The 11224-nt window shown below is 51.1% G+C and overlaps 1 protein-coding gene across 1 annotated transcript; it reads right to left on the bottom strand.

Moving 5' to 3' along the window:
- Positions 1-8314: 8314 nt before the first annotated feature.
- LOC122381333 (alkaline phosphatase-like) lies at positions 8315-10092 on the bottom strand. The gene has a single exon (XM_043365369.1). It carries the CDS (start codon positions 10039-10041, stop codon positions 8380-8382), a length of 1662 nt encoding a protein of 553 aa, XP_043221304.1. The 5' UTR covers positions 10042-10092; the 3' UTR covers positions 8315-8379.
- Positions 10093-11224: the final 1132 nt, after the last annotated feature.

The raw sequence follows: 11224 nt of genomic DNA, 5'->3' as shown, positions 1-11224 counted from the left end.
GGGCCCTTTGTTTTCTCTCCAGGGGCCCTTGTTTACCTCAATGCTTTCTCTCCAGGGGCCCTTGTTTACCTCAATGTTTTCTCTCCAGGGGCCCTTGTTTACCTCAAAAGGTCCTCTTTTACTTCAGATGGCCGTATGTTTGTCTAATACATGAGGCCCCTGGTGGCCTGAGAGGCCCTGTTTGTGTCCCAAAGGGCCCTTTGTTGACCTCTTAAGGCCCTAGTTGGCCTAAAAAGTCCTCTGATTGTCCTAAAGGGCCCTCTGTTCCCCTCAGAGGGCCAGTCTTTTCCTCAGAGTGCCTGCTGACCTCATAGAGCCCATAGTGGCCTGACATAGCCTTCATATCACCTCAGAGGGCCCTCTGGTGTAAGGCTCAAGTGACCTTCTCAGAGGGCTCCGGCTGCCCTGTGACTGACAATTGTCCACTCTTATCCCCCTTTTGGGTGACCTATTTCCCCCTCTGACACCCAAGCCAAAATACAATTTTGGGACACTGACTCCGAGGGCCAGTTGATTTTCAGAGGGCCCTCTTTGAAGTGGATGTGAGGACCCGCTATTCGCCTCAGAGGGCCCTCTGGTGGCTTCAGACTTCAGAGGACCCTATTTTGGTATCAGCGGGCGCCTCTCTGTGGCATCAGAGGGCCCTCAGAGGCCTCAAATGGCCCTATTACATCTCAGAGAGCTGTCTTTGAACTCAGAGGGATCTTTTTTACTTCTTTGTGGTGTCAAAGGGGCCCTCTGGCCTTTGTTCGCCTCAAGGGGCCTCAAGGGGTCCTCCGATGACTTCCAAGGACCCTCTTTGATCTCAGAGGGCCTGATGACCTCATAGGGCTCATGGTGGTTTGACATAGCATCATATCACCTCAGAAGGCCCTCCAGTGGCCTGAGAGGGCACTTTGTGGCCTTTGAAGGCCCTCCATTCGCCTTAGAGGGCCCTCTTTGATCTCTTTGATATCTTCGATCTCAGAGGGCCCTCTTTGAGGTGGCTGTGAGGGCCCTTTGTTCACCTCAGAGGGCCCTCTGGTGACCTCCAGGGACCATCTTTGATCTAAGAGGGCCGTCTGGTTGCCTCATAGGATACCTTGTGGCCTGAAATTGACCCTCGTACCTCAGAGGCCCTTCTGTTCGTCTTAACAGGCCCTCTGCTGGTCTTAGCGGACCCTTTGTGTGCCTGGGAGGGCCCCCTGAGTACCTTAGAGGGCCCTCTGTGTGTGTGAAAGGGCCCTCTGTGTGCCTGAAAGGGCCCTCTGTGTAGTTTGCCTGAGAGGGCCCTCTGTGTGCCTGAGAGGGCCCTCTGTGTGCCTGAGGGGGCCCTATGTGTACCTGAGAGGGTCCTCTGTGTGGCTGAGAGGGCCCTCTGTGTGTCTCAGAGGACCATATGTGTACCTGAGAGGGCCCTCTGTGTGTCTGAGAGGGCCCTTTGTGTGTCTCAGAGGGCCTTTGTGTGCCTGAGAGGGCCTCTTGTGTGCCTGAAAGGGCCCTCTGTGTGTTTGAGAGGGCCCTCTATGTGCCTGAAAGGGTCCTCTGTGTACCTGAGAGGGCCCTCCGTGTGTTTTAGAGGGCCCTCTGTGTGCCTGAAAGGGCCCTCTGTGCACCTGAGAGGGCCCTCTGTTTGCCTGAGAGGGCCCTCTGTTTGCCTGAGAGGGCCCTCTGTTTGCCTGAGAGGGCCCTCTGTTTGCCTGAGAGGGCCCTCTGTGTGCCTGAGGGGGCCCTATGTGTGCCTGAGAGGGCCCTCTGTGAGCCTGAGAGGGCCCTCTGTGTATGTACCTGAGAGGGCCCTCTGTGTGTCTCAGAGGACCATATGTGTACCTGAGAGGGCCCTCTGTGTGCCTGAGGGGGCCCTATGTGTGCCTGAGAGGGCCCTCTGTGAGCCTGAGAGGGCCCTCTGTGTGCCTGATAGGGCCCTCTGTGTACCTGAGAGGGCCCTCTGAGTGCCTGAGAGAGCCCTCTGAGTGCCTGAGAGGGCCCTCTGGGCTCTGGTCCCCGTTCGTCTCAGAGGGTCCCTTTATTCGCCCCTTCAGAGGGCCCTCTGTTTGCCTCAAAGGGCCCTCTGTTTGCCTAAAAGGACCCCCTATTCGCCTCAGAGGGCCCTTTGGTGACCACAGCTGGCTCTATTGTTGCATTGTAGGGCCCTCTGTTGCCTCCGAGGGCCCTTTTTATCTCAGAGGGCCCTCTTTGAGCTCAGAGGGCTCTTTTTGACCTCTTCGAGATGTCTGAGAGGGCCCTCGGGCCTGAGAGGACCCTCTGAGTGCTTGAGAGGGCCCTCTGAGAGCCTGAGAAGGCCCTCTGAGTGCCTGAGAGGGCCCTCTGAGTACCTGAGAGGGCCCTCTGAGTGCCTGAGAGGGCCCTCTGAAAGCCTGAGAGGGCCCTCTGAGTGCCTGAGAGGGCCCTCTGAGTGCCTGAGAGGGCCCTCTGAGTGCCTGAGAGGGCCCTCTGTGTGTCTGAGAGGGCCCTCTGTGTGCCTGAGAAGGTCCTGTTCGTTGTAAAGGGCCCTTAATTTACTCTAGAAGGTCCCTCGTTGGCCTAAAGGGGTCCTCTGATAGTCCTAAAAGGGTCCCTAACAATGTAATTCATACTTTTCATTATGTAAAAAAATGTAAGTGGTGAAAAGGGCCCTCAAAGTGTTTTCAATTTTTTTTTCGAGTAAAAAAAAAAATTTTTTTGCTCCAGGGGGGATCCTAGGACCCCCAGGATCCCCCTTGGATACGCCACTGGTGTGCGGTGTGCCTACTTTGCGGGAATATTTCTTTGAAGTGCATAGTAATTGCACTCTTGATAGCGCTTAACCTTCCAGGCGGTGGGGGGCATTTTTTTGCCCCCCCCTTTAGTTTTTTGAATATATCTCGAGAACCGCTGCGCCGATCGTCACCAAACTTTCAGTACCCTCCCGGGAGCAGCTAGCGCACATGGTGACCAAAAAAAATTTCCAAAGGCTATGATAGGTTGGCCGCTAATGACGTCAGAGTGACGTCATTTTTGCCATTTTCGACCCAAAAAAAGGTTTCGCGGGAAGAGCTGTCAGGCCTACAGCTTTAGAGATACAGAAAAATGTTTCAGACATAAAAGGTTTGAAATCAAGAGGGCTACAAAACTGTCCTTTCAGTTTTTCGAATTGTTTGGATTTTGACCCCCAAAAATCAAAAAATAGATTTTTTTGAATATTATAGCCAAAAAATCAAAAAAGTTTTTTGAATTTCGAAAAAAAACGGAATATATGTGATAGTCCCTACCGCCTTCTATCTACATACCAAATTTGAGATCGATACCTCTTTTTTTGGCCTAGTTATAGCGAAAAAAAAACTGTTCAAAATTGATGACGTCAAATTTTCAAACTCAATTTTTAGCAGTTCTAGACCTCGTTGCGCAAAAAAAGACCACCATTAGACTCCCCGTGACGAGCTGCATCGAATCAATACCCATTTTATGCAAAAATATCAGTTTTGAAATTTGACCTTTTTTGACCTGACCTTGACCTGATCTCCACCAGAAAGTGACCTAAACCGTACCTGATGGTCTTATAACCAACACCATTGAGTTGGAAATGAAAAACTGGCCATAAAACATGCATCGCATAACCTTAGTAAAAATGGGCTCATGTGGTGACCCTTGGTGACCTTTGGTGACCTGACCTGTGACCTGACCTGGTATGACCAGTGACCTCTAACAGCAACATATGTACTAGACAACTGACGCCTTATCGCTGATTTTCGACAAAATGCGTTTTACTCGGTGTTATAGCGCTTTCCCTAGAAGCCCCGTGAACGGTGAAACATTTTATCTTTGACCTGACCTGCGACGTCATCGGTGACCCCCCAGGTCAATGAAATTTGGTTTCCTTCAACAAATTTGACAGGGCTATCGAACGCCGTTTGAATTTTCTGGATCCGTCCAGTAGTTTCGGAGATACGGGGGGGGGGGGCAAAAAAATGCCCCCCCCCCCACCGCGCGGAAGGTGGCTGGTAGGCCCACCGCCTGCCGGGTTAACTCCTGTTTTTAGAACTCCAACTGCTGCAGACCGCCGTGCTGTACCAGCGCTGTTCTTTAGGAGTGGGTTGGATGCCACATTTCGAATAGGGAGACGTTACTGCGGAGTGCGGACTTCGGAACTCCCAAGTGGCTACTGGCGTTATTAAGCGGAGTACGTGGGTCTATTTACTACAGGTATCTATGGGGAAAATCCGTGAACAGCTCAAACGGCCACAATAAGCGGCTGGCTTTGTTATCCGTGGATTTATTAAACGGATTCTACTGTATGATCATGTTTGCTAATCGTTCTCAGTTGTTCCCCAATCTCATTCTCTCAGCTAAGTTTTATTCCTAGCTAGAAATAGTTGTCCATTCCGTTCCGCAATGGAGTGGAGGTTTCAGGGTAGCAATGCTCATTGCTGTGAAGTGATCTTCCTTGAGAAGATATAGCGGGTTGGTCCGTGTCTCGTCTGACATGTGCAGAATAATCATTAACCCGCGCCCCGTTGGGCTCTGCCGAGCAACGCGCCCCGTTGGGGGGGGGGGGGCCATTTTGGCCCCCCCCTAAGATCTCGAGAACCACGCAACCTAGCGACAAGCGGCAAACGGTGTTGGATAGCCCTATCAGGGAACTACCTTGTGACCCAATTTTATTGACCTAGGTCAAACCGATGACGTCACAGGTCAGGTCAAAGGTCCAATTTTCACCGTTTACAGGCATTTCAAGAAATGCGTTGTAAAATCGAGTAAAATGCATTTCATTGAAAATCATCGATGGGGAAATGTTCTTCAAACACATATTTTGCTATTTGAGGTCACTGATACCAGGTCAGGTCACAGAGGTCAGGTCACTGGGGGGTCACAATATGAAAGTGTCGTGTGATACATGTTTTATGGTCCATTTCACATGACAAATGCGATTATGTGGGTCAGGCAGCCTTTGGGGCCAGCTTAGGTCACGTTTTGGTCAAGGTCAGGTCAAGGTCAGGTCAAGGTCAGGTCAAATTAGGTCAAATTTCAAAGTTGATATTTTTGCATAAAATGGGTATCGAATCGATGCAGCTCGTCACGGGGAGTTCAATGGTGGTCTTTGTTTTGCCGTACGTGGTCTAGAATCGCTAAAAATTGAGTTCAAAAATTTGACGTCATCATTTTTGAACAGTTTTTTTCGCTATAACTTGGCCAAAAAACGAGATATCGATCTGAAATTTGGTATGTATATAGAAGAGCGCAGGGACTATCACATATATTCCTGTTTTTTTTCGAAATTCGGAAAATTTTGGATTTTTTTTAGTTTTTCTAAAAATATGAATTTTTTGAATTTTTTGGGGTCAAAAACCCAAAATTTTGAAAATCCGAGATAGCAGTTTTGTAGCGCCGCTTTTTGTCTACTAGACCATATAAAGAACTTTGAAATTGCTTGATAACTGTAGATTTGGTGAGCGTTTCAAGATTGCATGTTTTTTGCTCATTTTTGCTCGAACATGACCTCAGTTTGACCTCAATAACTCCTGACCTAAGGTGACCTAAGACTTGAAATTTTGTGTGAAGGTGTCAAATTGATGCCCGGGAAGGTACTGAAAATTTGGCGGCGCTGCGCGCCGCCGTTTTCTTGCTATTCAGGAAAAACCACAGGGGGGGGGCCAAAATGGCCCCCCCCCCCCAACGGGGCGAGGGTTAATCGACCCACGCTCCATAAGATTATCATCATTTATCCCTTTCGGCCAAACGACAAATCATCTGTAGTTCGAAAAACAGTCGCGATAGTCACTGAGACAGGGGGCTTTTTGTCACGATGCAAGAACACATAAAAAAAAATGCTACAAACTAGGACAAAGAGGCACAGGTTACTCGATTCATAAGGATATTCAAACCATCAGTTTTCATGACAACGTCAAAGATGTATTAACAGAGGTGAAATAAAGTGCCGTCACGGCGACGCACGGCGGTGGAAAATCGAACAAGCCAGCGGTCCTCGATGGTGGAAAAAATGCCGCCACCGATGCTCTGCCTGGTTTACCCGATGCGACTTTCTGATGTCTAAGGAAAACAACTAAAATTAAAAAAGGAATGTTTTTATCAAAACTAATACTTTTTATCTCTTTTTTCCTGAATTTCACTAGAATTATGAAGACTTTTAAAACCCTAGAGAAATATTCAGGTGTTTAGCAGATTTCTTGGAAATTCCCTATATCCACTGACTTTTCGCCGGAAGTTCTGGTTGGTGGAAGATGGTGGAAGACGAAAATAAAGCAAACTGCTGCGTTGAATGCGTCAATACTGCCACCAAATATAGATGGGATTTTTTAGATCTCGATGACCTCTTTTACTTTGTTCATAACTCATTATTTCTTTAGTTTGAGGCCTTATTGAAAAAAGCTAGTGATGAAATGCTGCCGACGGCCGGCGACGGCGCGCCGACGATGGTGGAAGAGCAATACTGAAAAGACTAGGAAATTCTGACATTCGATAATTTCCTCAAAATCTTTGTTTATACCACACCATTCTAAAGTATTAAATTTGTATGTATTTTTATGCTGTTTAATAAAATAACATTTATTTCATGCATAAGCGCTCAACAGTTGAACAGCACTAGGAGCTCCACTGGTTTCCGCGTTGTTCAAGGCCGCGTTCGAGGCGCGGAGTGTTATTAGTGAGTTGCGGTGTGGTGGGAAAGGTTGGCGGATAAATTGAAGCGAAGAAGTGGATAAGTGCAGGTACTCAGTGTTCTACTACTTGCCCTGGATCTGAATTGAAGTCACCATAACTGTGAGTGAACTGATCTGAATATTATTCCCCGTTTAAAATTTCGGTACCCGTCGCCCGTGCTGCTGTCGTGAAGCCATCAGAAAATTCATTGTGGAGATGTATTCATTGCCAAGTAAAGATTTGTGTATTTTTGAAAGACGCATCCAACGGTGTTATTTTCATTCGTCTATCTGCTCTCGCTTGCAAGAAAATCGTCAATATCTGCAGGACTATTTTCTTTCCCGATGCGGATGCTTTCAACTACTACTTCTCCCCCTGCCAACCGCCTCGGTTGTCATGGTGACCAACCCCTACCGGGGCCGGCCGGCGCCTGAGACGCCGGTAGCCGGCTAAACCAACAATGCCGGCCGACCCTTCCCCCTGCCCCGGCGGCCCGCTTGGCGCGGCCGTCGCGCGGGCTGTCGCGCTCGGCGTGCGAGGGGACATGGCAGCCGACAGCTCACTGCTTCTGGCACTGGGGCGGGCCCCGGACGGGTCTCGCCGTGCAGTAGAGTACTAAGCACCGGACAACGATCACCGACGGGACGACCACACTGCTGCATCTGCCAGACGTGCATACGACCTGGCTCATCTGATGGCGGTGGCCGTGGGCGACCGACTAAGCAACGACACACGGGAAGTAGCCGAGACTATCCGGCGCAGTCTTCCCGCCCATCTCCTCCGCCGTCATAATCGGTCACGCCCCCTCATCCCAGCAGAAACGGCTTGTGGACCCCGGCCCGCACGGCGGACTCCCCAGTCCAGTCGGCCGACTGACCCGCTCAAATTACTAATCGGCGCCCTAAACATCCAAAGTATCAAGAGCAAAACTTCAAGTCTGAAGTGTGAACTCGATCGCCTCAGCTACGACGCAATGCTGCTTTCCGACTTCCGAGACCTGGGTTACGTCCGCCTACCCCGAAACGCCTCCTGGTTATTCCTGGCTACTCGCTCAGTCGTGTGGACCGTCCAGATGGCTGCGGTTATGGCGGTGTCGCCATCATCACTAAAAACACAATGACGCTAAAGATACCTCCTGAAGTGTTTGCGGCTACTTCGAATGAGACAAAATGACGTGCCGAGCACCTAACTGACAAGTAGGTCAGTGAACGTTCAGCTTCTTAAGTCACCATCGCCGAGAAACGTTTTTGTCATTAAATCATTTTTAGATTGGTGATAATGTCGATAAAGCATAATAAGTGGTATATCGTTCAAGTATCGCCATATTATCCAGTAGCGGCAGAACACCTTCAATTAGGGGGGGGGGGGCACTGACGACTTTTGGTCCCATGCTTTCTATGCAACGTCCATAGGGCTTATGTTAAAATGTCAAAATCAAAGGGGGGCACGGTGCCCCTGTGCCCTTCCAGCTTCGCCGCCTATGATATTATCAAATGGACGAAATAGTTTTTTTTACATTTGCGGTAGTAAGAAACAGCTCACTTTATATTTACCTATTATGGTGGGAGCTTGGTGGAAATCTAGTGGTGGAAGAAATGCTGTCGGTGGAAGATTCGGCCTTTGTTTCACCTCTGTGTATTAATTCAGCGGTTGAACAGCATTCCAGCGTAGTTCATTTTGCTCTAATGTCAAGAAAGAATGATCAATCGACAATCATCATCAATTCTGTTTTGTTGGTATCGGTATCCTAGGCAATTCATTCATTTATTTCTTGTCGCACACGGTGGCAAAGTCTCCCTGGCAGAGGGCGTAGTTTATGACGTGGTGGATGACATTCTCCTCCAAACTGCCACGCAGGAGGTGGGCGCCCGGACCGCGCGCGAAGATGCCCACATCCTCTCCACCGTGGGTCTCCTTGGGCAGGTAGATACCGGCGATCTGCTTGTAGTGCGGGTCGCGCCACTCGGCCGTCTCGCTCATGTCGGTCAGACGAGCGCGCTTGGCCTCGAACTCAGCCCAGTCCTCGGTGCCTCCCGGGCCGTTGGCGTACTGCATGATAGGGTAGGGCAGCTTGGGCGGCGGGCCTCCCTTCTGCATACCGCCGGCCAGAAACGAGGACGGACCGAACATGTCCAGGCCGCGCTCCGGGTAGCCGTTGATACCGAAGGTGTGCGAGTGATCCGAGGAGACCACGATCAGCGTCTCCGACTCATCAGTGTTGTCCATGACGTGCTGAACGACCTCCTCCAGCTCGATGGTCTCGTCGATGGCCGTGTATGCGTTGCCGTAGTGGTGGCCGTGGTCGATCTTGGCGCCCTCCACGAACAGCACGAAGCCGTTCGGTCCACGCTTCAGGATCTCCAGAGCCTTCTTCACCATCTCGGTCAGGTTGACGTCGTCGGGGGTCTGGAAGGCGCGGTACTGCATGTGGCTTCGGCTGAACAGACCCAGCACGTAGTCGGCGGAAGTGGCGTCGAAGTTGTTCAGCTCATCCTTGGTGGTCAGGTAGGCGTAGCTGCGTCCCAGAGAGGCCTGCTTGTCCTTCCACTCCTGGATCAGGTCACGGCCGTCCAGACGTGAGCCACCCTCGACCTCCTTCGGCGTGAACTTGCCCCAGCCGCCACCGAAGGCGACGTTGATGTCGATGCCCTCACGCTCGACGAACTGGGTGGACAGGTCCTTCATGGCGTTCCTGCACGAGTCCTTGACGGGCCCGGTCATCCATTCCATGGCGACGAAGTCGGCGTCCGACTCCCAGGTACGGTATGCGGTGTGGCCGAAGGTGGCAGCGGGAGAGGCGTGCGTGATACGGGCGGTGGACACCAGACCGACCCACTTGTCGGCCTCCACTCCGTAGCGGAGGATCGACTTGGGCGAGGAAGCCTCGTTGACGGCATCGCAGTTCCAGATGAGGACAGAGCAGTCGACACCGACCGTGAGGAAGTTGCCCTTGGCGCCGGTCAGGTAGGCGGTAGCCGTGGAGGCGGAGTCGGCCGTCCAGCGGTCGCAGTTGTACGTCTTGGACAGTCCCAGGTAGGGGAAGGTCTCCCAGGAGAGCATGGTGTGCTCGGGCACATCAGCGCCGTTAAGGAGACCCTTGCGCTTTCTGGCGGCCGCCAGCGTGGCGATGGACATACCGTCTCCGATGAAGAGCACGGCGTTCTTGGCCTGATGATCGTACACGGGATCGGCCAGCTTGGTCCTCAGGATGTCCTGGGCGATCTCCTTCCAGAACACCGAGTCCAGCACCTGACCGGAGCGGGAGAGGGAGGCGCCGTCGCCGAGGCCCATCTGCTGCTGCACCTCCTGGTAGGTGGGCGCGTTCATCTCGTGCATCTCCAGCTCGTCCTGGTCCTCGACCCGGGAGTCGAGCGGCACGGCCACGGCCACGGCCGCCACCCAGGCGGCGACCACCAGCAGCTTCATCCTAGGGATCTGGTGGAAGGATTGAGACAACAGACCCACTACTGCAGGCTGTCTGTGCTGAGAGGAGCCGCGGGCGTTGCTTTATACGTGAGATTCGTGATGACTGACACTTGGGCCGCCATCAGAGGTAATCATATATAATGACGTGACCGCGTTTCGAGATTGGTTCCTCTAGTCACGACTGCCTTAAACATCTGTGGTCGCAAGTGTGGTCAAAGCTGTGATGACAGACACGTTGAATTATACAGTACTTTATATGTACTCTATACTGACAGAAATAATTTTTTCGTCTTTATAGTACGAGTAGGCATTGTATTATATTGTATTAAGATTCAACGTAAGTCCGTGTTCTCACAGTTTTGAACCCCCCCCCCCCCCGGCCCGGCGCGGAAGTCTCGGAGCACCGGCCCGGCACGGGATAGGCGCCATTGGGGCCCTCAAGGGAGGGGGAGTATGGCGGCTATGCCCTGTTGACTGTCCGACTACTAGTCCACTGCGCTTATGGACAGAGCATGGAAACAAATGGGCAGGTGACCATCAATGTCCGTGATTACCCCACGCATGCATCCCCGCTGGGCAGAGAATGATGGGCACAGATCTTTTATTAAGCTCTCACTGAATAGATTTTGTGGTTTGAGGCCTAAATGTCGTCAGAAATGGTGTTTAGTCAATAATTGTTTTTAGAACTGACGAGCCTCCCATGAGGAGCCTTTATAAGTAACATTTTTGAGTGGTGTAGATAGATAGATGAAGATATTTCTTTCATCAATCAGTTCATATACGGCCTATATAATATTGACAGCTAATTGGTGCAAAAACATTTTGCTTAAATTGCAGCACCTCTCGGCTCAAACACGTTGTCGCCCGAGTCAGATCACTTGGCCACGCCCGCGTCGCCCCCGCAGCGACCGCCGCCTCCATCACCGCCGCCGATCCGCCCGACCGTTCCGGCTCCGACCGGCCCGAGGGGCCAGCCCACCAGTGTGTGGCTTACATACTTCTGAACCACTGGAATAATTCTTATTACTTTCTTTAATCTTCAGTACTTAAAGAACGTGAGCCATATCATCATTAGAACAAACGATAATCAAAATCCCGCTTGAAACTTTCTACAGAAGAAGTATTAAATACCAACAAAACATTTCCCAAGGCTGTTGTTCCCCAAATTTGAGTTTAAGTGATT

This window comes from Amphibalanus amphitrite, unplaced genomic scaffold (assembly GCF_019059575.1).
Source record: "Amphibalanus amphitrite isolate SeventyFive unplaced genomic scaffold, NRLGWU_Aamphi_draft 000118F_arrow, whole genome shotgun sequence".
Lineage (NCBI taxonomy): Eukaryota > Metazoa > Arthropoda > Thecostraca > Balanomorpha > Balanidae > Amphibalanus > Amphibalanus amphitrite.
Note: the sequence above shows the minus strand (reverse complement) of the source record. Positions and strands in the feature narration are given on the sequence as shown.

What these genes read in the sequence shown, in the direction of transcription:
- LOC122381333 (XM_043365369.1), bottom strand. Translation starts at nt 10,041, where the DNA reads ATGAAGCTGCTGGTGGTCGCCGCCTGGGTGGCGGCCGTGGCCGTGGCC.